The sequence below is a fragment of the Equus przewalskii genome, chromosome 26 (genome assembly GCF_037783145.1).
Source record: "Equus przewalskii isolate Varuska chromosome 26, EquPr2, whole genome shotgun sequence".
NCBI classification, from domain to species: domain Eukaryota; kingdom Metazoa; phylum Chordata; class Mammalia; order Perissodactyla; family Equidae; genus Equus; species Equus przewalskii.
In genome coordinates this window covers 24,895,508-24,923,477 of record NC_091856.1, presented here as the reverse complement: position 1 = coordinate 24,923,477, position 27,970 = coordinate 24,895,508, and the positions used below count along the sequence as shown (strand labels likewise).

At 40.8% G+C, this 27,970-nt stretch overlaps 1 protein-coding gene and 1 long non-coding RNA gene across 2 annotated transcripts; one reads left to right on the top strand and one right to left on the bottom strand.

Moving 5' to 3' along the window:
* Positions 1-27,661, top strand: STOM (stomatin). The gene is made up of 7 exons (XM_008527149.2): positions 1-132; positions 12,693-12,796; positions 13,766-13,838; positions 14,941-15,023; positions 18,238-18,441; positions 19,398-19,532; positions 25,640-27,661. The coding sequence occupies exons 1-7, from the start codon at positions 72-74 to the stop codon at positions 25,832-25,834; spliced, it is 855 nt and encodes a 284-aa protein (XP_008525371.1). The 5' UTR covers positions 1-71; the 3' UTR covers positions 25,835-27,661.
* On the bottom strand, positions 24,287-25,760 carry LOC139079767 (uncharacterized). Its single transcript, XR_011533703.1, has 2 exons — positions 25,570-25,760; positions 24,287-24,609 (listed from the first exon to the last, which is right to left on the bottom strand). It is a non-coding gene; the product is annotated as an uncharacterized lncRNA (long non-coding RNA).
* Positions 27,662-27,970: the final 309 nt, after the last annotated feature.

Genomic DNA, 27,970 nt, shown 5'->3' with positions numbered 1-27,970 from the left:
GGTTTTCTTGGCAGATCGTGCTCTGGCTCCGGCGACCAGGACGCGAGCGCGGCGACTCCGGCCCGGGCAGCATGTCTGAGAAGCGGCACACGGCAGACGCCCAGGCGCGGCGGCTCCCCGACTCCTTCAAGGGTGAGCCCCACGACCCTAGCGAGGCCCGTGGGGTGGCCCGCCGCCCCCTCCCCTTCCCCTCGCGATCGACCCCCGCCCCAGGTCCCAGGCCCGGCTCGGCTGCTTCTTAGCTGCGCGGCCGCTGCTCACGGCGCGGACTCCCCGCGTGTGTGCCGAGAATGCCGCCCCCTGGCCCCCGGGCCGGGAGTCCGGATGAGGGGTGTTCGGGTGCAGAGTGACGCCCGTGCCCGGCACCCGGTGGCCGCGCGCTCCGCAGGGCGTGTCTCCAGCACCCAAGCCCGGCAGAGACCCGCCTTATCGCCCGGCTGCCAGATGCCAGGCCCCGTGCCGGCGCTGCCCGGTCCTTATCTCGTGTCATGCACGTGGGCGAGGAAATGCAGAAGTGATGGGCGGCCAGCGGCGGCGAGGCCGGGGCTCAAACCTGCGCCCCATGCCCGGGCCTGCGTTTTCACCCGACTCCCCGTTCCTGCCCTCCCCATCCCCGGGGAGGCCACGGCCTCCACCCAGCCTTCTCCCACCCCCGGGGGGAGCCCCCTCCTCCGGAACTGCAGAGAACCCCTGCGTCCCCACCCCAGGCCAATTTCCTGTGTGAGATGCGAGTCCGATCTGCGAGATTTGGCCCCCAGCTCCCGACACACAGTAGGCCGTATTTGCGGAAGAAAAAAGCCTCTTTTTGGCATTCTTCCCCCTCTCTTTCCAGCTTCGATTTCTGCCCCATTCTGCCCCCTCCACTTTATTCCCTTTGTCCTAGGGACCTTGGCTTCGGGGCTTTGGTCCTTCACAAGGAACCCCAAGTTCCCCCACCCTCACTCCCACCCTGCCAGGGCCTCCCCAGTCTTGAAGGCAGAAGCTGTGAGTGGCTGGATCTTGTTCCCCTGTGAAGGAACTGGAACCCTTGAGAGGGCCATCACCTTGAACCTTTATTGGCTAACTCCTCAGGGGGAGGGTGGAGGTTCGTAAAGAGAGGCATAAACCTCTCAGGAGCGCCGATTCCCCTCCCAGGGGCTCTTAGTGATCCAGAGGAATTGTTTCTAAGGGTGGAATTTCAGACAGGATGACATAGTGAAAGAAATTTAGGGGGCTGGGTGGGCTTGTCCAGCAGCCCACCAAGAACACTACACTGGACTCGTCTCTTCTGATTATTTGTAAAGCCAGCCTTGTCCACTCATCCCATGTAAGTCCCATTTCCCCTCCCCAGCGATCCTTGTCTTTAGTTCCTTCCCAGGAGCATCAAAAGAATAATGGAAATCTTCATCCCTCCCTTTTCTCTGCTAAGCACCTTGGAGAGTTATCGTCCCAAATCAGGAGTGTAACAGGGAGGATACGCTTGAAGAAACTGATGCTCCAAGAGGCTCAGTTACTTCCGCGTCACACAGCCTATAAGTAATGGAGCCATATTTTACGTCTGGGTTGGGCTGACTGTAACTTGGCCGTGTAACAGTTGTGCAGGCTGCCTCTTTGTTAGTGAGCTGTCTTTTCCTAGATGGGCAGGAGGGTGGGATCCTTTCCTCCTACCCTGACCTCCTGGTGGGAGACGAAAGCACTCGCAGGACGGTGTTAGAAGTTTGGTGAAAGTGCAGTGGGAAATTTGTTTGTAGACGTTCTCCGGGAATAAATATGATCTTTGTACTTGATGTTCATTTAGTTGTTTTTCGTGGTCACAGACCACTTTGCACTTCTGAGTTCTTTTTCTTGGTTCTACACTTAACTTTTTTTAGACAGAAGTCTTTTAAGAATCTAATGAAAGCTATGCACCTGTCCTCAGATAATTGTACATACAAACAAAATTTTGCTTGGTCTATGTCACCTTTCTTTTAAAAATGTAAATCTTAGAGATCTGGACATTGGTAGGAAAGCCATTACTAGAATTTATCAAATAGAATTTTTCAAGTGCTTGCCATGTGCCAAACACTATCTAAGTGCTTTACAAACAGTATCTACTTGAAATCCCCTAACGGTCCACAACGAGAATGTTGTTATCCACCATTTTACAGCAAGGAAACAGGCTCAGAGTGGGAAAATCAGCACACACCTGTGTGTGATTCAGAGCTGGGCTTCACAACTTGGGCTGTCTCATTTTCCAAACCGTTTTCCCTATCCTTGAGCTAGCTCCAAAATGCACACCCAAACAGGACCTTGTCCAACACCTTCTCTAGAGGTGAGAGAGTAAACAAAGAAGCCTGGGGGAGCCTAGCTTCCATCAAGACCTCTTGGATTAGACCGCTCCAGAGGGCTGCTTCTGAGCAAAGCAGTGGAATGTGAAACCCCAAACTCTGTCCCTGTAGGTTTTTGCTGATGATTAGTCTTAGGAGCATAAATATGACCAAACCTACGGCAAGACCAGCTTTTCTTAAAGCCAGTGCATTTGCTTTGTAATGAAATAATGCAGGTGGATTGCAAAGAGATTTTTTATTATAATTAAGAGCCATGTCAACAGAGCAAATCCCTTTGGGAGAATGCCTGAAAATAAACAGAGCCAAGGGACCGATTTGTTTATTTCAGTTGTTACAGCCGATCAGACTGGAGAGAACTTTGTAACTTCTTCAATAATTAATCTGAGTTAAACCATCAGTGGTCATAAATTAACTCAAAATGACCACCAAATCTAGTTTTTTTAATGATTAAATATGTTCTTGGTCCCACCCAATGGTGTAAATTTTACACTGTAAAAGACAGTCACTGATTGCCTGGTCAGCTTTGAAGAAAAACACTTTTTAAATGTTGCTACAGTGATAGCAATTGGATTCAAAACCTATTTTTCAGGAAGGTGTGGAAAAACATTTTTCTCAAAACTATTGTAACCACAAAAAAGTAAGCACCTCTCATCTGTGGCTGCCTGGCATCCTTTGCATACTTCTCTCATAATGTTTACTACGCAGTATTGTAAATATCAATTAAAATCACGTTTCATAGACCAGGAGCGCTTAGAAAGCAGGGATATGTCCTACCTCACTGTAATAAGCTCAGTATCAAGTACATAGCACATTTGCAAAAATATTTGTTGAAAGAAAAAGGAAGCAGAGGAGGGAGATAAAGATTCCCATGGAGTAAATCAAGTTGTTACATGTTTGGCTTCTGTTGGTAGAGACATTTTTCTATTTACAGTTTATTGTATTAAGTTTGTTATAACCCAAACTGTTGATTTTCAGGTGTAAACATTGTGTTCCTTATTAAATACATGTTCTTACCACACATAGAGTATTTGTCTGGGTTTATATTATCAATAAAGGGATTATAATTGTCAAGATAATATATTGTACCTAATAAGGAATCTCCTTTTATTTGTTAAAGTGTGGAGAGAGAGAGGTCACAATCCGTAGAAAGAAGGAAGTGTGTGTCAGTTTTCTATTGACACACTCTTGTTCCCCCATTCTTTTTGAATCTTTGTCTGTACTCAGGGACTAGTAAAGAAACTTGAACCCCAGGCACTTGGCCTGACGTTTCAGTAGGTTAGCCTTGAAGACACAAGCAGTAAAGTGTCTGTCCTGAAGTGTCAGACCATGAAAATTATACCGACCTTGTCCATTGTGAATGTGCATTTATGATAAGATGGCATAGTGTAGTGACTGAGAGTGGAATTTAGAATTCAAAGTCTGAACTGAGATCTCAGTACCATCACTTACTGCCTGGGTCACCTTGGACAGGTCTCTCAACTTCCAGAATCAATTCCTCATCTTTATGTTGCACGTAATCTTACTGCAGTATCTATGTCCCAAGGTTTTGAGTATCCATTGAGAAAATTTATGTGAATGTACTTTGGAAATTTTAAATTATTAAGATGTTATTTAATGGGGAAAACAAAGAATTAAAAAGTTAACAATGACTCTTCAGAAAGCCTAGTAATTATACCAGAAGTTAAAATTTATGAACAAAAAGTTGTATGAAACAGGGTCCGAGAAAGTTTAGAACTCTGATTTACCTCCCCAGATGTAGTCGTTTCTCCTCCAGAGACAGAGTCCCCAAGCAGATTGTTAGTCTGAATATTTTCTCTGTGGTGTGCAGGTCCCAGGAGGCAATTCACTAATAAAAAGTTTATTCCTATGAAGTATATCAATAATGATCTTAAAGTCATGATGATAATGGCTACGGTTTATTGAACACTTCCTAAGTGTCAAGAATTTTTACGTATTTTCTCATATGGTATAAGTACTGTTCTTTGCCCTCATTTTACTGATGAGAAAATTTAATGGTAGAATTGGAATCTGACACCACAATCCCAAGCTCTTAGCCACCGCTTAGCTATTTGGCTTCAGTTGAAGGATTGGGAACCTTATGATCTAGTTTCCTTCTGCTTCTGTTTCCCATTTCTTTTTTAATTAAAATCATGTTATCCTCCAAAGACTTTGATGAGAAAAACTTAAGTATAAGCACTTTTAAGATGTCCAAGTGAAAGAGCTGGAAAAAAAAAGAAAAAAACCCTGAAGAAGTAGGAGGGTTTTATTCTCTTTTAATATATTTCAGGCCTAGTCTAAATTAAATTAACTTAATACCATTATGAAATTGTTTTTCTCTCCAATTTTTCTGAACATAACTGTTTCTATCTTTCCGGACATGGGGCGTGTTCAGCCCATCCTTCCTCCTTCCTGAATATTCTAACCTCATGGGTGGAAAAGGTCTGATTTTTAAAAGAGAAAAGAAAACATTTGAGGAAAGCAGTGTGGCAACTGCTTTGGGACAGTGGATGATTGTGAACTGTCTTCTTGGATCCTGTCTGCTGACATGTAGTTTCAGTTTGTCTTATGTAATAGGCAGTCTTTTTCTTCCCCCCAAAGAAACGGCAGAATTACTCAACTCGTTCACCAAATATTTAACAAATGTGTTTTGAGTACCTCTTATGTGCTAAGTGTCTTCCATATTAGCTCATCTACTCTTCACACTAACCGTCTGAGGAGGTACTTTTATTAGCCCTATTTTTATTTATTTATTTTTTAATTTTAATTTTTTTTTTTTTTGAGGAAGATTATCCCTGAGCTGACATCTGCCACCAACCCTCCTCTTTTTGCTGAGGAAGAGTGGCCCTGAGCTAACATCCGTGCCCATCTTCCTCTGCTTTATATGTGGGACACCCGCCACAGCATGGCTTAATAAGCGGTGCTAGGTCCATGCCTGGGATCTGAACCAGCGAACCCCAGGCTACAGAAGCAGAGTGTGCAAACTTAAACACCACTGGGCCAGCCCATATTAGCCCTATTTTTAGATAAGGAGACTGAAGCACAGAGATTTAAGGTAATTTCCCCAAATCACACAGCTAATAATTGGCAGAGCCACCCCTGAAGCCATTGTGCTCTACTGCTTTAACAAGACCAAAATCTCATGAAGAAGACAGACATTGAATAAGATCATTATGAGTGTGATAAAGTGTTGTTTAGAGGGGTGAAGTGCTATAGGAGATTAGGAGAGGGGGGCCTATTTAAGACTGAGGGGTTCAAATGTAATATTATTGGTGGTACTCTCACCTGTTTTTTTCTCCCGTTTTATGGCTAGAAACATTTCAATGAAGAAAAGCTTCAGAAAATCCTCAAGATGCTTGGGAAATAAAACATTTATACTTACTTAGTTTTCATATTCTTTTTGAGCTAAGCAAAGGACTTATTGATTGAAAATCTTTCTTAAAAGGATTAGTCCATTTCCCTTCCTTTATATCTTGTGGTAAACACGTAAGTTTTGTGATTCAGGTCACATCATGCTTCATCAGTATCAGTGCTTTGGTCTAGTATTTAGAGCTCTAGATGGTTAATAACAGGGAGGAAAAGTTACAGTCTCCAGTCATGGTTCTTAACTAGATACCATCTGGCCTGTAGCCACTCTGGCCCAGAGAATAATTTCTTTCCTAGAGGTTTAAGAATAAGGGCATTCGAAGAACTATAAACCATGCCTAATTAAAATCATCATTTGAAAGATGGACTATAGGGTGTGCTTGATCACTTTGAAAGCCTCTGCCCAAATGAACTGCAAGTTCTGATCTCCAAGTAAATACTATCATTTTTTCAATGTGTATTTCTTGCGACCCCACTATGTGTTAAACTCTGCCTCTCTCTCACCTCTACCTGTTCGTTAATCTTTCTCTCTGTAGCATGCTGCCTTCATTTTTGTTGTCTCTCTCCTCCTTACTCCTTTTCCCCATTTCTCTTATTTTCCTTTTCTCCTGCCATTTTCTTCCTTTCTTTGTCTCTTTTTCCCTAAAATTCCAGTCATTCGAAAAACTCAGTTATGGTAAAATTTTGATTAATTGAAGATGTATTTATATACACATTTTGTCTGTCCCTTTGCCTGTTTTCACCGTGAATTTAAATTTTTACTTAGCAGGTTTTATAAAGACCTTGTTTCAAAACAAGCAAAGGAAAGAGAAACTGGGAATCTGGGAAATGTACCCTTATTTGAAAAACTTGGAGAAAGAGCAAATCTATTATTTAATTTATAACGTCCTCCTCCTCCAATAGATAGTTGTATGACGTAGAACAGGAATTGGTCGTACAGGCCATGAACCAAATCTGGCTGACTGCCTGTTTTTGTATGGCCCACAAGCTAAGAATAGTTTTCACATTTATAAATGGGTTTTTTAAAAAGAAGAATATTTTGTTACACATGAAAATTACATGAAAATCAGATTTCAGTGTCCATAAATTGTTTTACCGGAACACAGCCATGCTTGCTCGTATATTGTTGTCTGTGGCTGCTTTTGCACTATGGTGGCATAGTAGTCAGTAGTTGCGACAGACTTTCTGGCCTCCAAAGCCTAAAATGTTTGTTCCCTGGCCCTTTACAGGAAAAGTTTGCCAAATCCTGACACAGAATCTCTGATGAGGAATAATAATGGCCAAAAAGAACACATATCTTTAATATAGATGCTTTTAAGAAAAATTCAAAAATTGCCAAGACCTTTCATTTTGACCTATTGTTGCCCCTCAAAAAGTACTGCTAGAACAAAATAACGTGTGTTTTTGAGACTAAATTCCACCTATCCTATCTTTCCACACGCAAATAACGCTGTTCTTGGCAATTTACCACGTAAAGTGTTTCACCTGCATCTGGGAAAGGAGAAGGAAAAGATTGTCCTTTAAATGTTGCTACTTAGGTATTTCAATAATTCTTTGCCTCATCCTCTTCCTTTTGTGTGTAGTAATGCATATGTCTGAGTCAGATTTTTCAATATTGTGTGAGACATGTTTCTGGCCTTTCTCTGAAGAGGAAATCCAGTATCTTTTGAACTTTAGAATGAAGTCTCAATGACAAATGGAATTTATTACTCCACATGATATCTAGTAGTGCCAAGTTCAACAGACTTTAAAGTAAATCAACGGATATGGGATCGTTAACAGCTACAGTGCTCTGAAATTATGCCTGTGTTAAAGAATATTTGACTGCTTTTCTGGAAGCTAACCCAACAAACTACTGTACAACTTGTTTTTTTCATTTGTTTCATGTTTTGTGGTTTTTTTGGTCTCTTCCCAGAAAGTCTTTTGCTTTATTACTTTGGGGCTCCAGGAGAAATGTTTTATACCTACTTTACAGATTTTTGTAAACATTAGAAATAATGTATATAAGGAGCTAGCTTGTGGCTGACATGTAGTAGGCATTAAATAAATGGTTATTATTATTAATAATAAAAGATACCTCCAGAATGAGAGAAATTTAAGAATTGTATAATTTCATCCTTTTCAGCAAAAGTAGTTTCCATAATAAGGATGCATGGAAACTTTGCTAAAAGTATATTCAGTGCAGAAGTTTCTAATTGAGAATATTGGACACAACCTAATGTTCATCATGTGGAACAATGGAATGTTATTCAACCTTTAATAATAAAGAATATGTACTGGCGTGAAAAGATGTTCACAATATAGGAGGGAAAAGCATTTTATACATAAAATCATTATGTATACCATTATTTCATTTTTGAAAAAAAGTAGGTTAGAAAAGGTTTAAAGGACATTTAGCAAGGCAGAAAATAATTACCATCCAGAGATAATCAAAGTATAGATAAATTTTTCTTTTTCTGTTTGTTAAGCTCCAATTTCTAATTTTTATAATGACAATATTTTACTTTCAAAATAAGGGGAGGAAAGGCAATATATTTAAAAATTTACATTAATTTTGGGTTTATTAATTTGGGTTTCCTGGAGGTAAGTCCAATTTGAATGTTCAATTAAAAAATGTTAAAGTATAGGCTTAGATTCACTTTCAAACCCCTTCTTTAGGGGCTGGCCCCGTAGCCCAGTGGTTAAGTTTGCGTGCTCCGCTTCGGTGGCCCAGGGTTTAGCCATTTCGGATCCTGGGTGCGGGCATGGCACTGCTCATCAGGCCATGCTGAGGCGGCATCCCACATGCCATAACTAGAAGGACCCACAACTAGAAAATATACAACTATGTATGGGGGGACTTTGGGGAGAAAAAGAAAAAATTAAAAAATCTTTAAAAAAAAAACCCAAAAAGACCTTTCTTTGGTTAGTTAAAAATTTATTCTAATGCAGCTTTCAGGAAAGAGTTTGGTAGTAAAAGAAAAAAGTACTCTAAACCAAGGGAAAGTGGTATTTACCCCCAAGGACCATGAGATCCCTGATCTTTAGGAGTGTTCTCACCCAGCCAAGTATCAACAAGTATATCAACCAAAGAATCTCAGGAATTCCGATTGATTGCTCGTTATTTGCTTCATGAAGTTGGTAAGGAGGATTTAAAAATAATGAATGGGAAACTTGAGGGAAATGCATTTCATGAAATTGTGGGGAGTGACTGTGAATTTCTTTTTCCATTTGCCCTTAAATGGTAGGTGACTAGGGGTTCATTTATAGCCTGGTGGAGTTTAAGCCTCACCTCCCTGAGAAATGTGATTTGTGCACCTTTTTTCGCTATAACCAGGTGGGGAAGAATTTTGAGGGTTGAAAATGGGATAGTTTCATTTTGAAGGCACTAGAATAATATGAAATGGTGCCATTTCCCCAGTGTATACAATCTGATTATTTCTAGCTGAGCATTTGAAATGGGAAAGACCAAGCCCAGTTTCCAGAACATCCACTTAATTTCTTCATTTGTAATCCTGTATACTCATCTGGAGTTTTCAAAAACGCGTTGTGACAGTGGAAACTGACACAAGAAAACTGGGCTGGGCTTTCTGGCTTTTCCTCATATAGATGATAATTCAGTAATTTAATAACTCAATTCGTAAATGAGCTTTTTGAGAATCTTTGAATATCCAAGCCTAGCCTGGCAGGAAGGAGGCATGAAGTGAGGGAAAAATTAAGTCGTTTAAGAGGCTTTTATCAAAAAGGGTAAATACTGCCTATTTTCTCATTTTTCATTGAGAAAATTTGAACACGAGTAAAATGGGAGGATTACAGAAAACTATCATCTGTATTTATTGAGCTCTACTTCAATCCTTCAAGGGCACTCTTCATTATCTATATTTATTACAGGGGAGGAAACTAAGATTGAAAGAGGTAAAGATCACTAAAACAGAATTAAAACCCAAACTTAGACACTCCCTATTCTCAGGAAATTTATTAGGGATATAAATATGCAAAAAATTTAAGTATTAGGCAAAATATTTAAGTGCCATAAGAGAGGTTATCAAGATTCAGAGAAACGAAAAAACACATCTAGCCAGAAAGCTTGGTAAGAAGTATTTTATACCCACTCTGCAGGATGCTGTGTTAGACATTGAGAATATAAAAATAAGAAATATCCCTGCCCTCAGGGAGTTTATAGTCTAATGTGTTCGGGACACAGAGCTATATACTTTGCCTGGAATATGGGATACTTGGAGCACTATTTTCGAAGCACCAAATGCTGTCGGATAAGTATTTGTGGCCAATCTATTCCTTGTTTGGAATCCATTTCACTTTGAAGATGTAGACCTGAGCCTGGCGGAGAGCCTTGAGACTGCCTTTTGCTATAAATAGCTACAGCTGGAATTAAGAGGGCTTCCTCTGTAGGAACTTCAGATTTCATTCTCAGAACTCCTACCGTGGTTTCCCAGTTTGAAGACTGTCTTGAGAAAGTGCTCTAAACATGAAAACTTCTTTAATGAGAATTTTTTTATTCAGAGGCAAAGGGTCAAAGTGCAAGTTGGTTTAGAACATGGGCTTTGGAGTAAGATGACTTAGATTTGAATCCCAGGTCCTCCATTGTGTGACCTTGAGATAGTTAACGTTTCTTCAGTTACCTCATTGGTGAAATGGAATTAAGAATACTTAAGTCACAGGGCTTTGTAATCGGTAAATGAGATACACGTCTAAAGTAACTTCACATGGTGGCTGGGGTATAAGAAACCGCCTGAAAATGGCTGCTGTGATTATTATCAGTTTTGATAATACCTGATAGAGCCTTCTCTACAAGCAGCACTGTGGCCTTGCTTGAAATACTCTCTCAGTAAATATACGTCTGTACCCCCCAAAATTATAACTTAGAAACCTCCAGGATTAACTTAGGTCCCTTTTATTTGAGTATGCATAAGGACGTTTACTTCACACTATGACGCAGGATCAGAAAACTACAAAGTCATATAAAACCAAAGTACCGTACTTATGTGTATTTCACAGGTTTTTCATCCTGTGTGTTCGAGCACTTGACCTGGATGCCAGCTTGTGTCTCTCTTTCCTCTCATGCTCCCAGCCTTAATTCTCTTCTTGTTTCTTGGCCTCCTGTTTATTCAAAGTCCTGTCTCCCTGCCATCTCTGCCTTTTCTTCTGAGCACTAGCACATACTGTTACCCTCTTCCCCTGTTGCCAGTCTCCTCCCATTATGGAAACAGCTCCTGGAAATACAGCAGAAGCCTGTGGTTGATAAGAAAGTGATAGTATCTCTTGGCCTACGCAGTCTCTCTGTCCTCCACAGAAAGGAAAAACAAACTAAAAATGAGGAACACACTGGATACAGAAAATGGGAAACACAACACAGGAAGTGAAGGGAACTTCCCAGGATGATAGTGAAAGGCAGTCACAGAGTGATGACATGCGCACCAGATGGGAGGACGAGTCCGGACACGGCTCTGAGAGAGACTCTCAGAGGATGAAATTGAAAGAACAGTTGACCCTTCTGAAGGGAGATTTAGACAGTTGACGAAAGGTTTGAGGTTGAATCAAAGAGAAGTACAAAGGGAAGAAATAAGACATGAACTCCAGAAAAAAACAAAAAGTTGTACAGGAAAGGAAAACTAATTATACTTCACTATATGGCTTAGCTTTGGATCGCATTTACATATTCATGATAATGTAAAATTTGATATTGATCTAACCAAGGGTATGACATAATTGGAAGGATGGGTATTTTATGTGGTAGAGGGAGGGAACAGAGAAACCAAAATCCTTTTCCATAGTAAAAAGTGAATAGATAGTGCTCAAAACTGAAAAACCAAGAAGTAACAAAACCAGCATATTATTTAGAAACATGTAGGTGAATATCAAAATAGTCAGCCAAAAGAGCAGTCGCTTTTGAGGAAGGAGAAATTGGAAGAGACGAGAGGGCATTGCTCTCTTTTTGTATAAATCTTGTAGAACTATTTGACTTTTTTAACTTTATGCAACTATAACTGATTAAAAATTAAAACTAAAACAGAAAAAGCACAAATGCATAGCAACAAAGGCTAAAAAAAGAAGCTAGAGGGGAGAGAAATAGGTTACACATTTTATTTATTTATTTATAAAAAATATATGTGACCAGGGAGAAAGTTTGGAAGAATATTTATTTTCACTGGATTGGGTAACTTTTTCCTTTTTTATCTTTTTTGAAGTTTTTTGCAGTGAGATATGAATTACCTTTGTAATCAGACTAAATGCTATTTTGTGATACAGAAAAGGGAAACAGAAATGTGAGAGGAAAACTATGTACAGAGATGTTCATTACAGCATTGTTAATAATCGTAAGAAATCATAAACAACCTATCTAATAATCAAGAAATTGATAGTAAATTATGGTGCATCTACCTAGTGAAATATTTTACAGGTTATTACTTTTAAAAAGATGGTCTAAATGAGTTTATACTCATATTAAACTTTAATTATGCTATACCCTCAGCTTGAAGACCGTGTTCCTTCCTTCCCTTTCCTTTTCATTGGTATTTTCCTTAACCCTCACATCCTGCAAGAAGCCCTGACAACCACCACCATCACCTCCCCACCCCACTCTACTCTCACCTCCATCCCAACTGTGTGAGTTACCCTTGTTCTGTGTTTTCAGAATTTTCTAACAGATACTCTGTATGGCACTTACCACCCAGTGTTATGTTTGTCTGTCTTCCCCGCTAAACTTTAACCATCTCAATAGCTAGGATTGGGTCTTATTCACTTTTACCACTTCAATGCAAAGCCCAGGGCATAATAAATATTAGGTGCTTCATAAATGTTTACTGGATACGGTAAAAAAACGACTGTGGAAAATACTTGTGTTACTGTGTTAAGTACATTAGGGAAAGTAGCACTTAAACTTCAGGGTTGTTATGAGGATTAGATGGGTAAATGCACATAAAACAGCTAGTAGAACGTCAAGCATAGGTGTTCAGTAAATAGGATGAAGATGGCAGGATCGTGTTAGTAATGATAATGAGAGCTGCATATTTTTTGTTTTCACAGATAGCCCCAATACGGGCCTTGGACCTTGTGGATGGATTTTGGTGGCTGTCTCATTCTTGTTCACAGTTATAACTTTCCCATTGTCAATATGGATGTGCATAAAGGTAAAGAACATTTCATTCTCATCTGGAAAGGGGCCACGTCTACCCACATGAACCTACTTTGTGTGAGCGTGTGTGAAAGAGACAGAGAGAGACCATACTGGCCTATAGTTCTTTTTCCTTCATCTTTCTTTTGGAAAATTCACTCTAGTCACCTATTATAATGGAATCTTAAGACTTCTTTTCAGCCATTGTCCAGTCAGTCCTTCCGTAGGGTTAAAGTAAGGATCACCATCTAAAAGTTTCTGGGGTCAGGGACGTGGGATGATCCTGTAAGAACAAGTTCTCCAGAGTCAAGATGCTGAGGTTTGACTGCTGGCTCCATTGTTTAGTGTGTGACCTTTGCCATGTTTCCTCATCTGTAAAATGGGAGGAAATGACAACACCTACTTCAGAGGACCATTGTGAAGATTAAAAGAATTACTGTATTTAAACGTACTTATTGCCATGCCTGGCACATGGTAAGTCCCCCCAAATGCTGGTTATTTTTTCTATGAAGTTATTAATACTTTGATAAAGGACTATCATTTACATATTCCTAAAAAGATAAAATATGCTCCAAGAATTTTCAGTTAAGTTTATTATTATAATTTAAGGAATCAGGAGACAAACTGTGAGGACGTTAGCTTTTATTTTTTCTTTATTTACAGTGCCCGAGAAATTGAATAATAATGTTAACAGCTGAGGAGTGAGGTTATGGATTTGCTTCTGTGTGCTATTCTGTACTTTCCAAATTTTCTACAATGAATATCTATTGCTTTTATAATCAGTAAAAGAAAAAGTAAATAAATATCATATTTGGCAGGGGTAATTAAACAGCGGACATGTTATTTATATATATTATCTGGATTATATGAAAGAAAACAAAATAGAGGCAACTAATGTGTTTAGAGCAGAAAATATATTTAAAGAGGTATGCATGTAAATATTTGTACTACTCATGTTAAATTATTGTTTGTGTTTTTAATATAGATCATAAAAGAATATGAAAGAGCCATCATCTTTAGATTGGGTCGCATTTTACAAGGAGGAGCCAAAGGACCTGGTCAGTACTAGGATTTGGATTGTATGCGTGGAGACTGAAAGCTTTCTTCCTATTGATGTGATTTCCCTTGTGAGGGTCTCTGCTCTGTTGACTTGGAAGAGTGAGTCCATGCAGCAGCAGTTGTATAACTATAGCAGTGGTGCTGGCTGGTCTCGCTGCAGTCACCCTTTCCTTCCTTCCCTGCTCTCCCCTCCCCTTCCCATTGGAGCTGATAAGAGTATCTTAGTCCAGGAATAGCTACAGCTATGGAAGTTTGAGCTTGAGAATTCGTACTAAAACAAAGGCTTTCAGTCATTATTTTTGGCAAACTTGGATTAAGCTTCTACGGTGTTCCAGACTCTGGGACTTCAGTGGAGTCTAAAACACAGTCTGTGCCCTCAAGGATCTTACTTTCTGGTGTTGGGACATCAACAAGGAAAGAGATAGTTACAATCCCTTATGATAAGTGTTATGACCAAGTAATCACAGATAGCTATGGAAACCCAGAGAAGAGTAACTGACCTGAAATACTAGGATGAGGACAAGGCTTTCTGGAGGTGACTGTTGGCTGAGTCTTGAAGCGTGAAAAGGTGTTAGCCAGACGGGAGGTGTTCCTGCAGAAACAGCGGCGTGTATAAAGCAGTGTGGAGGGGAGCATCCCGGGCCGAGGAACGGCAGGGAGCTCAGCCCAGCGAGAGTACAGGGCGAGGAGAGGGCAGCGGATGAAGAGGGAAGCTGGGGCAGGTCGTGCAGGGCCTTGTATGGCTCAGCTTGTTCAGTGGTTGTGTTTCAGGAAAGATGGTTCTACTTGCAGCTTAGAAAATGGATTGTAGGGGAGAAACTAGAAGAAATAGAAAGGTGACTTGGGAAGCAATTGCATAGGTCTCAGTAAAAACAAGAGTGACATTAACAGTGAAGTAAGGAAATGAAATCCACAGGCCTTGGTGGGGACAGTTGGATGTGGGCAAGAGGAGTCAAGGATAACATTCCTGGCTTCTGGCTCATTCACTGAGATGAACTGGTGACTTTCCATTGATCAGGTTGATCTATTAGAATTGAGTGGTGAGGTAAACTGATGAGGTGCTGGTGTCTCTTTGTAATCTTCTACCTGTCTTTGTCACAGGCTTGTTTTTTATCCTGCCATGCACTGACAGCTTCATCAAAGTGGACATGAGAACTATCTCCTTTGATATTCCTCCTCAGGAGGTAAGGTTGTCTTTTGCTGTGAATAACTGAGATATCGGGTGTGAAAGTGCTTGACAAAGCAAGGCTGTTTAGCACAGCGGTTAGAGCACAGGGTTAGAGCCTGTCTGCCTTCACCATCTTCTAGCTCTGTGACCTTGAGCAAGTTCTTTAGTTTCTCTGTGCTTCGGGTTCCTCATCTATAAAATGGAGGTTATAATAGTAGGCCCTACTTTATAAGGTTCTTGTGAGGACTAGAGGAGATACTGTATGTGAAGTGCTTACAATAGTGGCTGATAAGTAGTAAGTGCTATATAAGTGCTTGTTATTATTATTATTACAAAACGTAGTGTAATGTTAATGTAAGTATAATAGCGTTATCGTTGTTGCCATCATTTTTACTCCCAAATGTCTCTTCTATGGGTTTCTGATAGAAAATCCTGTTTAGTACAATATTCTTTCTTCTTAAGGTTCTTGATTTTAGTCTAGATAAATTGGTTAGAAGCCAAAGAATTAGAAGCTGCTCATTTGCCATTTTAGATAAAGCATATGTGTTTTATATTAGTAATTATTTCATGCTTTTTCAAACTACTTCACAAATATTATCACAGTGGAAACTCACAGCAGAATCCCTAGCAGTCTTTGTTACGGTGAGACAAAGGAATTCCTCCAGACTACAGTGACAGAGCCAGGACTAAAATGCAGCTCTTTGGATTCTGTTTCTTCCAGTTTCATGCCAACTGCATTCTGCACTAGCTCCATTGTGGTTCTTGAAATGATGGCCATTCTGGTACTCACGTCTAAGGAGGCAGAATAACCATTGCAGGCAGAAAGCCTAAAAACTTGATGAAGGGAGGGACAGAAGAATACTGTCAGTGTTTCCTGGCCAAAGGCCAGGTACTCAGCAGGGTGGTGGAGCCTGGCCATGTTGCCTTCTCTTGTCACAAAATCCAGAAACCAGCTTAGGAATTCCTTGCTGGTACTGATCCAAGTAGTTGGTGAGATCAGACTTTATAATCCACACATATGTGGTGACACCAGAAGTCATCCTTACCCACAAGAACAAGACTGAGAGCATCGTTGTATTCTCTGCATGTTTTCCCTTCTTTCAAGAAGATTGACTCTCAGAAGGAGCCCCTTTCCGGGTAGCTGGGAATTCTTCTGACATTTTTCTCTATCAACATTGAAGGCATCTGGCAGGGTTGCTGTCAGCTTCTGCCTTCCAGCTGCTCCCTTCTCTCCTACGAGCTGCTGAATGCAGAGCAGTTTGGAACTTGGCAAGCAGCCCTTTTTCTGATCCCCGGTGAAGTTACTGTGAAGGGAGATAAACACTTTGTCTACAATAAACAGTAGGCAGAGAGGCTGCAGCTTGGGAAAGTTCTGGCTGTGCCACAGTCACAGTCACAAGAATTCGTTTAGAAATGATACACATTTTCTCATCACATCATGGGAAACAATTAATTTTCACACAAGATGGTAATATACTTTATTTACAAATCCCCTACTTCTCTTCCAAGTTAGAAGTATCTTTAGATTACTAAAAAAGGATTACTGCGTTGATGCCTGGCAGGACTAAACAGCGGTGTTATATCATTGTTGTTCTTACTTTCTATTTACATAGCTCTTTACCCTTTCAAAAGGGCTTCATTCACAAACCTCTTCTTAATTGATCTTCAAAGAAATTTGCATAGAATTGGGCAGTCTTATTAGCCCCTCTCTCAAATGAGGAATCTCTAAGTCAAACGGTTTGAAAGCCTTGCTAGAGATCACCGAGGGAGGTGCAGGCGGAGCTGGAACTACAGTTCCCGGTCTCCTGACTCACGGGGGCACTCTTCGTCAATCACTGTATTCTAGGACCACCTTTCATTTCAGTTCATCTCTCGTTTATTGACTACCTGCTATGTGTCGTGCGCTCTGCCAGTGCTAGACACACAGAGACAAACTGCCCTCAAGAAATTCCTAGTTAACAGAGAAGTAATGATGTAAATAAATAACGTCACTGCAGTAAGGTACAAAGAGAAGAGTGTTTAACTCTGCCGAGCGAGTCAGGGAAGTTTTACAGAGAAAAAGACACTTAGGTTGTGTCTTGAATGATGAGTGAGAATACGCCAAGGTGATGTTGTAAGGGAGAGAGAGGAGAGGACATCCAAGCAGAGGGGCAGCCTGCATAAAGGCCTGGGGCCATGGAACGTGGTGCATCATCTAGTATAGAGTGTGCGCAGGGAGTGGGGAGGAATGAGGCCAGAGGGCCAGATGTCAAAGGGCTTGTATACCCAACTAATGGTGGGAAGTATTGATTCACTATGTCCTGTTAAGTATTTTTGTGTAGCATGCTGTAAATATATTTTTACCCTGACCTCACCCTATAAAAACATTCTCCATTCACTGTTTCTTCCAGTGATACTGTGCTACTGATAGTTCATCGAACCTAGGGTTTCCCATACCTCTGTGCCTTTGCACGTGTTATTCTCTCTGCCTTAAATACTCTTTCACTCCACCCTCAGAAAATGTTTATTTCTTCCTTCAAAACTTAGTTCAGGTATCATCCCTGCCACGTGCAACTACCCATCCTCTGTCCCTTGAGGCCTCCTTTGATTCCCCAAACTCTTTGAAAGTAGGAACAAGTTTTTTCATAACTTTATCCCTGGTACCTGAGTGGAGTCTCAATATTTGTTGAATAATTGAATGAATTAGTAGAACTAATGAATAAATGAATATGTTTTATTAAAATTTTAAAGACATAATTAACTTTTTGATGCTTTAATGTCTTAGTTTTTTGGGGTTGTTATAACAAGATACCATAGACTGGGTGGCTTACAAACAACAGAAATTTATTTCTCATAGCTCTAGAGAAGTCCAAGATCAAGGCACCAGCAGATTCAGTGTCTGGTGAGGGCCTGCTTCCTTGTTCGTATAGGGCTATCTTTTCACTGTGTCTTCACGTGGCAGAAGGGGCAAGGGAGCTCTCTGGGTTCTTTTTTATAAGGGCACTAGTCCCATTCATGAGGGTTCCACTTTCATGACCTAATCACCTCAGAGGCCCCACCTCCAAATACCAACACGTTGGGGATTAGGTTTCAACGTAGCAAATTTTGGAGGGACACCAGCATTCAGTCGCTAGCACTTACTAAAGAAAATCAGCTAGTGTTTTAAGATGTTCTATAGAATGACATTCCTTGCAGTTATGTTAAAGAAACAGTTGGTTAACAGATGTAAAATTGCTTTCTTTATCCCATAGATCCTGACTAAGGATTCAGTGACAGTTAGTGTGGATGGCGTGGTCTATTACCGTGTTCAGAACGCAACCCTGGCTGTGGCAAATATCACCAACGCTGACTCGGCCACCCGTCTGTTGGCACAAACTACTCTGAGGAATGTCCTGGGCACCAAGAACCTTTCTCAGATCCTCTCTGACAGAGAAGAAATTGCACACAACATGCAGGTGAGGAGTGCACTAATGCTGTCACTCACCAGAAACTGAAACATGAAGCAAAGGCTTAATGGTTGAGAACTTTTTCTTGATTCAAGTTGAGGAATCACTGGCCCTTTTTCTTCCTAGAAAGGTTTTCCCAAACTTGATGGAAGGGGATATTTTTCACACCAATAGCTCATGGGTTAGTAACACTCAGGTGCATGCATTTTTTTTACTCCCTCCAGTGTATATTTTTTTTCCAGAATTAGTAATAACTTTTTTTGTCACCTAATAGTTCAGAGGCCATTCAGCAAGATAGAGCAGGTATTGTTCAAGCTTTATTCTCTCTGTGAGTCCCGTGACTTCTCTTGTAACTCTTAATGCTTTCCAGTCCTGCTTGAGCAATAGATGATGGATTAAACCTGACTTGTTCAAAAAAGGTAAAGGACTGTAAATTGGAAGTCTTATTATTTGTAGAGACTTCATTGTGTGTAAAATCTATGATCTTATTTGATTCCCTCAACAATCATGAAATAGATAATATGATTTTATTCCTACCATTGTTAAAGGGAGGAAGTTGAAGCACAAAGAAGTAATATGGCTCACACAAAGTCACGTTAGCTCAGGAGTCGGCTAGCCGCCTGTTTTTATAAGTAAAGTTTTATTGGAATACAGCCACACCCATCGGTTGATGTATTATGCGTGACTGCTTTTGAACTACAATGGCTGGATTAAATAGTTGCCACAGAGACTGAAACTAAACAGTTACTATCTGGCCCTTTTAGGAAACCCCACCATTAGGAACACAATCAAGATCAGCTCCCCAGTGACCCAGTCTCTGCTTGAGCATTCCTTCCACCGCAGGGTAACTAATCTGGCTAAACTCTGCCCCAGTGCCTTATCTGCTCCAGTCCCAATGAAGACAACTACCTGAGGCCCCAGGGCTGGGCTGAACGTTTTTAGCTTGCCTTCTCTCTTCCTATCAGGCTACCCTGGATGACGCTACTGACGACTGGGGAATAAAAGTGGAGCGTGTGGAAATTAAGGATGTGAAACTCCCTGTGCAGCTCCAGAGAGCTATGGCTGCAGAAGCAGAAGCATCCCGGGAGGCCCGAGCCAAGGTAATCTTTTTGTATCTTCTTTTTTTGTAGTTTATTTTTCTTATTGAGTTTTCTTTTTGATTACAAAAAAATAAAACATGCTTGTTCTTAAAAAATTGAGATAAGCCTGAAGTATTTAGTAAAGATGAAAGCCCACCCCATCACTTCAAATCGTATCCCCCTGGAGGCCACCGCTCTTATTATCATTCAGGGTTTATTTGGGTTTTATTTGACTAGGTTGTTAGATTACTGTCTTGTTTGTTTTACAAAAGTAACTATACACATTATTTTGCACCTTGCTTTTTTCACTTAACATCTTGTGGGCAGGTCCCTATGTATAGAGTTAACTCATTCTTTTGTAACTATATGTCCCATACTTTATTCTCCCAATCCGCTATTAAGGATAGATTAACACTTCTGACTTCAGAGCAAATGGGCAGTTTTATCAGTTTGCTTACCATTCATTCTTTCCTTATTTTTGTCCTCACTTTTATTCTCTCTCTTTTCTCAGGATCTTCGTACTGTTTCCTCTTCCTCTCTCTCCTCTTTCCTTTTTTTCACTTATCTTTCTTTTTTTTCTTCTTCTTCTTTCCCCAAAGCCTCCCAGTACACAGTGGTATACTCTAGTTGTGAGTGCCTCTGGTTGCCCTATGTGGGACGCCGCCTCAGAATGGCCTGATGAGCGGTGCCATGTCCGCGCCCAGGATCCGAACTGGCGAAACCTTGAGCCGCTGAAGCAGAACGCATAACTTAACCACTCGGCCATGGGGCTGGCCCCTCACTTATCTTTCTTTGATGTCTGCTTTTTTTCCCCTTTCTTTTCATCATCCCTGCCTGTGTCTTAAGACTGCGTAGGCACTTGACCTCTATGGGAGATGCTAAGGAAATATTTGTTAACCAAACCTAGAAAAGATCTATTGAGATGATAACACAGAAGGATACAGGCATATCTCACCAAACCCAAGGGTAGGAAATAGAGTCAAGCCTCACCAGAGTTGGAGCCAGGGACCAGAAAACAGTCAAGACTCAAAGGAGCTAGTCATTCCATTTCCTGGGCCACATCTCACTGCAGATACCTTGAGGGGGAGAATGTCTGACTCCAGTTGAACACTAAAGGAGACAGACCAGCCCTGATTCCAAATTCACAGCAGAGAGAGTCTCTTTGGTCCAACTTTGGTCAAAGAGCAAAGTCAGATACTAAAAATGTCCCACAGCCCCTTGCCTGTGAGTGGGTGGAGGAGAGGGATAGTTTTCGTAGGAGGGATTGCTGTGGTCTTGACAGATCTTCCAAGGCACAAGGAGCCTTTTTGTTGTCAGGAAATAGTAGTTAGCTGGTAATAATTGGGTAACCACAGAACCCTGCCCTTCTATTAGGATGCTCTTTAAGCCACAAATTGGTCAGTATATTCTTAGCCAGCACCAAATAGAATAGTAGCTCTTTTGACATGCTGCATCCAGAATTTTCTATTAGTCAGAATTATTCAGTTTTCCTAATGTGATAATTGATGCTTATGATGATAACCTGGTGATACTGCAGAACCCTCAAGTGCTTTCTCTCAAAATCATCACATTTAGAAGGCTAAATTATATTTATGATAATGATATTAAATATGCCCTACTGTACTCTAATTATTTTGCAAATTGAGAATTGCTTTTACCTAGAATATGTCATTAACCAAAAGCCCCATTTCCAAACCACATCGAGTAATAGAATTTATCATACATAGACTATACAGAATATCAGAGCCCAAACGGTCCTTAGAGGTTATCTTCTGAAGGTGACAAATACCTGGCCCAGATGCTGCCACTCCACCCTCCTATTCCCATGCCAGTGATTACCACAGCACTGTTTTCCACTGAGCTTAGATTTGACCTCAGAACCTTCCTAGAGCACTCCAGGTCACCCTCAACTGCTTAGAATTGGCCCTAAAAATGAAACTTATTTGCCGTCCCACTATTCAGGTGAAAAAATTGAAGCCCAGAAAAGTGAAGTAATTGATTCCTCCCTGCTTCCTTGAGGACTTTCCAGAATGGACTGAGCCTGTTCTACAAGTGTTTCCCAAGTTAGGAAAGAGTTCCTATCTTCCCTCAATAACAATAAGGAGAGATAAAGGAAGCTGGTTAGGATTCTGAATTACTGTGCTCCCACATGGACGGGGCTGTAGGCTTTGTCTGGAAGCAGTCTCGGGCAGTGACTGACTGTCTTTAAGATTAGGATTGACACACAGAATCACAAGGAGTCTAGCCCTTACGTAAAATACATGACCCTGACCATAAGGCCGTATGTTCAAATTCTCATGGCAAAAAGGGGTCACAATTTCTTCAACAAATAAACTGCAAAGGGAAAGGGTAGGAGAGTGTGTAGATTAAGAGACTTCAGAGAATAGTTCCTCAAGTTAATTAGCCATCAGGGAAATGCAAATTCAGATCACAAGCAGATGCCACACTAGACATCCACCAAAATGGCTTTGAAAAAAAGAAAAGAAAAGAACCAAGTGTGGGTGAGGGAGGAACTGGAACTCATCTTTTGTTGGTGAGAGTATAAATTGGTACAACCACTATGGAAAACTGTCTGGCTCTGCGTATCTAACAGAAAGGCTCTCATTTATTTACCCAACAGCATGTACTAGAATGTTCACAGCAGCACTTTGTAATTGCCCCCAACTGGAGACTACCCAAATGCCCATCTCTAGTTGAATGGATAAATAAAGTATGGTGTATTCATATGAAGAAACTCTGTACCACAAAGAGAATGAACAAATAATTGCTTGCAAACACGATTTGAAAGAAAGGAGCCAGTCACTAAAGAGGACCGGTTCTCTCACAAGTTCACATTATGTTAGCTGAACCTCTTTTTAAAGTTTTTAGACAAACTCCTAATGACTTGAAATGTAATATGTTTTGCACTTGCATTCTCTCTTATTTCCTTTTACATAACTCTCAGAAAAATGCCCGGCATGTGCTTTCAGGCTCGTGTTTCTGGACCTGGTCATCTATCAATGAGTGCAAAATTGTAGGGTTTTGCATTCATTTCTCTGCCCTTCTCTCAGACCAGCCCACCTGGGCTACAGAAGGAGACAGTAGTACCAATCTCACATACGTGAAAATGCCAGATTTAAAATGATGGTTTGTAAAGATAAAGTGTTGATTGATATGTAATCACTGCACATTTGGCAAAAGCCCCAAACATCCACACATATCTTGCTTTGCTTTCTAAGATCCTATCCACAGTGCGTACTTGGCCTGTATTTAGACAAAGCCAGCGGTATTGCACTTAAGTCTTTGGCAGCTCACTCAGAGTGGCTTTTCTATTAATAAAATGTGTGCCCAGCCCGGTGGGTCTGGCTTCCCAGCCAAGAGATGGTGTATAGATCGGTAGTGGAAGATGAGATATCTTTGCCATTGGTCCATGTCCAGACAAAAACAAAAGTACCTAACTGGACATCTGAGGTGACATGGAGAAAAATCAGAGCCTGCCATTCCCGTGGCAGGAGCTTGTTTATGCATTCTCTACAGTGCTTGCCCTGGAGTACAGTGACATGATTCTCTTTGAGTATATCTGGCACTTGCCCCTTCTCACAGACCTCGGAAGGACATAATGGTTTGCCGTGACAAGTTAAAGTTTTTAGCCTCTAAACTAAGCCCTTCTCTCAGTGAATACCATATCCTATATCCCTTGTTTCACCTAATGACAGTACTCAGGCAACCAAAACTTAGAAAGCTGGGACTCAGCCTCTGTCCCGCTTTCCTCCACATACCCAGTCAGCTTCCAAACTGTGGATTCTCCCTCCTGAAGAGCTCCCCAGTCCATTTCCTCCTCCATCCCCACTACCAATGAATTGCACCGGTCGCTCTTGAAGCTGTCCCACTCATAGCTCTCAGTCTCTTCTCATCCATCCTCAGACATCTGTCAGGGTGTTTTCTTAAACTAGATCTGATGAGGTTATCTGTTTAAAACCATTCAGTGGCTTCCCATCGCATACAGAATGAAGATCAAATACCCTGGCCTTCACCGCCCTTCAGACCCTGGCCCCGTTCAACTCCCACTTTTCCCCTTTCCTCACACGGTATTCAGGCACTTAGAGTTTTCTGGAATACACCAGCTTTTTCATACCTTAGTACCTGTTCATGTGTTCTGCCTGAAGTGTTCTTCCTCATCTTAGTCCAAACGACAGAGGGAGTCCGCTCCATCCCTAGCTCCTACACAGGGCTTGACACCCAGAAGTCCCCTGAAGTTTACTGTATAAGTGAATGAAATTTCACTGATCATAATTGCTTCCAATTCCAATATGCACAGGACTGTTATGAACCATTAATATTTTGAGATCCATGTGAGAACAACCTAGTGAAACTGCACTTTAAATCTTGATGATTATGATATCTTTACACCTCTTCTCCTAGGATTATGAATTAAAAGTAACTGTCTTGATTTGGCTTCTGAATCTTTTATGAATTAAGGCATAGGTGGATCGAGAAATCAGGCCTTGACTTGTCACTTGCCATTCCTATTCAAGAGCCTCCATTTATGCATTTGACAATATACCTTCTCTGCCTTCCTCACAGTGGTCCTGTGAGGTAGGGGCTGTTGCATTTTAACATAAGAAACTGAGGCTCAGAATGTTAAACTACCTTTCTGAGGATATTCAGCTAGTAAGGGTTAGGTTTGGGATTTGAGCTCAAGTCCGTCTAACTCCAAAGCCCCTGCTCTCCCCACCACTCCAATGATCTTCAAAGGTTTTTGCCCATGCAACCCCCAAAAGCATTCAGAAAAACTGTATGTTCCATCACACATTTTATCAGCATGTAAAAATTTTCATTTTGAACTTATATACTTGACAAGCATATAATTCCTGGCACGTTTTAAATGTTCACTTTTTTTTTTTTTTGAAGATTTTATTTTTCCTTTTTCTCCCCAAAGCCCCCCGGTACATAGTTGTGTATTCTTAGTGGTGAGTCCTTCTAGTTGTGGCATGTGGGATGCCACCTCAGCATGGTTTGATAAGTGGTGCCATGTCCACGCCCAGGATTTGAACCGGCGAAACCCTGGGCCGCTGAAGCAGAATGCGCCGACTTAACCACTTGGCCACTGGGCCGGCCCCTAAATGTTGACGTTTTAAAATAAAACTGTTAACATCATTGTTTTAACTGTATCCTGTGAAATTTAAATAACGTAATGATTTCATCATCTCTTTAAAATTATGTGAATAAGCTCTTAACAGTCAGGAATTTTTTATTGTTCCTTTTTGTCTTTGAACTTGTATATCTATTCCACTGCCCCAACAGATCCTTTTCCTAATATATAATGTAATATATTTTGTCATGAATTATTTTATTATTCTACTGCAACACATTTAGTATGTAAGTTAAATTAGATTTTTGAAAATGTCCTGTGACTACAAACACGGCTCTAAATGTTTCAGAATTTCTCCTAAATAAGAAACAAAGTTTTAGTAGAATTGCTTCTCTTAGTGAGCTGAATGAGGAATAAATTCATGTATTTGTAGATGGCTATTACTTATTGCTAGAGTGAGACAAGATTCAGCATTGATTCTATTCTTATTTTTCATTTTTACAGAAATAAGGAGTAAGAAGCCTTATTTACATAAATAAGTTGATGGAAAGGGAAGTTTTGTTTAAAGTAATGTCATACAGTCCTTAGCACTCCCTCTGAATTTATGTGCTAAAAAATCATATGGCAGTCTTTCATCAAAAAATATTTTTAATCATCTATTGGTCTTCAGTTCAATAAGGTCCTCTTTCCTTTCTTTGAAATCAAAGAATTGGAAATCTGTCTGACTTACAAAAGGATTTGTATCCAGTCATTAGAGTCATTCACTTTCTCAACCCGTACACAGTATTTTGAATTGTCCCTTTGTTTGGTACCCTGGAAAATGGGAGGGGGCTATAGTAGAAGTTGTCTTGACCTCAGGAACATACTCAGGCAAATCAGTTATAGGAAAAAGAACATATAGAAACTGAGTGTCTGGAAATTGATTTCCTTCAAACACTTCTGGCGTACTCCCTGGAAAGTTGTGTATACCACCCGAGGTATACATACCCCAGTTTGAAGATTGTTGCTTGGCACCTGCGATTTTCTGCAGTTTGACCTCCTTTCCACTGTTCCGTAGGTCATCGCAGCTGAGGGAGAGATGAATGCATCCAGGGCTCTGAAAGAAGCCTCCATGGTCATCACCGAATCTCCTGCCGCCCTTCAGCTCCGGTACCTTCAGACGCTGACCACCATCGCTGCTGAGAAAAATTCGACGATTGTCTTCCCTCTGCCCATAGATATGTTGCAAGGCATTATAGGGGCAAAACATTGAGCCGCAGAGGCTAATGCAGAGACGAGCTCTTCCCTTCCAAGGGTGAAGTGGGGGACCAAAGCAGCCTTTAACCCGTAAGGAGAGAATAGGGTGGGAACTTGACTATTCTCCCTCCTTTTCCTTTTCCACATGTTGAGAGTGATGTTCTTAGAACGTACAGTGATCACAGCAACAGCTGAAGATTGTTAGCTTGTAAATACTGTGCAAGAGAGATTTGTAATTTATATCAGATAATCTCCTACTCTTTAAAATATTTAAAAGTTCATATTTTGAGATCATTATGTAATAGGTTAAATCCTTCTTCTTTTGACTTTCATTGAGTCGTTCTACACCCTCTATCAGCAGCCAGACTAAAGGCAAGAAAATAGGCTATAACCACCACCTGACACCCTGGCTGGACAAATACTTTGCAGAAAACAGTGACTTAGGCTACAACCAGCTTCTCTGGGCCATATGTGCCTTACTTCTGGGGAATCTTAATTAAGGAAATTTTCCTAACATCCATTTACTTTCTAAACCCAAACCATGTTTCAAAATAATCCTCCCTTGAGGGTCGGCATTTTCTTGCCAGTACCTGTCAGCACTGGAGGAAATGACAAGATCAATGAAAATGATCACCCTAACCCTTGAAAGACTTTTAATTCTACTATTATAGAGGTCCTTTTAAAATAATGTGGGTTTTTTAAACTTATTTGAGCCTCTTTATCAGAAAATGATTCCTCTGTGGTCTTTCAAACCAACTAAATACTTGTCACAAAAGTGCTTTTTTTTTCTCACTTTTACATATTTTCATATATCAAGTTCTAAATAGTTTTGATTTTTTTAAATAAAATTTTCTCTAAGTTCTATAAACAATTGTTTGTACATTCCCATTTGAATAGCATAAGGACTAATACTTTTTTAAAAATTGTCTTCAGAAAACTATAATATTTTACTGTTTGCATGCTTTTAACTATTGTACGCTGTGAAATACCTTGATTACTAATCCCATTCATTAAAGTAGTATAAGGAATTCACAATATATTGGGCACATAATATCCAATGAGCTTGAGAAGATGCTGTCAAACTTAGCATATCTATATAGATATATTTGCCTAGTCTTTCTTTTTCTATCATATACATTAGTGCTGAAAGAGGAAGCAGTCAGCCCTTCTGAACCAGTTGCTTAATGTGTAATATTAGGAAGCATCTTCCGTATTGCAAATGCCTATGAGTCTGGGCCCCCCGGCATTCTCCCTGTTGGTCTGGAAAGCTGCTGGTGACATTTGTACCACTTCCTCTAGAGAAGTCTAAGAATAGTGGCTTCCTTACCTAGAGTCACCCTTCATATCTGTCCTCAGCTGGATCACTGTCATCCCAGCCTAAGTATCCCCACCTTTAAACCCCATTTCCAAGGTTATTTCAGAAAGACTTGACCCACCATGCATCCAGGTTCCTAGCTGAGTTTATTAGATGTGTATGGAGCATTTTGACTTGGAACTCAAGTTGCGTTTATATTTTGAATTTTAAAATAATGATTTTATCTCTTTTGTGAGGTGGCTTACCCTTGACCACTGAGGACTAGGAAACGACCATCTATCCTAACTGAAAATCTCTTCTCAGACTCAGAGTCACAATGCTTTCTCTCCCTTGAGTTTCCCTGTCTCCAGATACCAACCAGTCTTCGCTTTTCTGCCTTGTGGATTCATAGCCCAATAGTTGGAATTAAGTCGCTTGGGAGGGAGGAAGCATCGAAGGAGCTCTAGGATGAGAGTGTTAGTGCAAGAGTTTTTTCCAGGTGGCCTCCCTTTCTGGTGCTGTACATAATAAAGTGTGCCCTTTTACTAATTTTTTTTGTGTGAGAGTCTGTTTCTGCCTGCGTTTGGTATGTGGACTTGGTTTTTCAGAAGTGGTGCATCTGGTCCTCCAGTCCTGGGCTGGCTGCCTTGGCTTCTTGTGTGCTCTTCATGGGCCAGGGGACGGAGAGGCTGCAGTAGCCCGTCTGCCATCTCTCCTGTCTAGGCTACTCTGGTGCCCCTACCCACCCGTCTTCCCTAGGGAGCTTGAGATCCATGTACCGCCTGATCCTTGGCTAGTTTCACTTCCCTTTGCGTCACTCCAAACAGAACAGGAACCCACTTCTTGCTGTCACCCAGC

Bases quoted from the DNA above. Each gene is read 5' to 3' on its own strand.
- STOM (XM_008527149.2), top strand. From the start codon at position 72: ATGTCTGAGAAGCGGCACACGGCAGACGCCCAGGCGCGGCGGCTCCCC. The intron at 13,839-14,940 runs GTCAGTACTAGG...TCTTTGTCACAG, and splicing joins AGGAGGAGCCAAAGGACCTG to GCTTGTTTTTTATCCTGCCA. The intron at 15,024-18,237 runs GTAAGGTTGTCT...TTTATCCCATAG, and splicing joins TTGATATTCCTCCTCAGGAG to ATCCTGACTAAGGATTCAGT.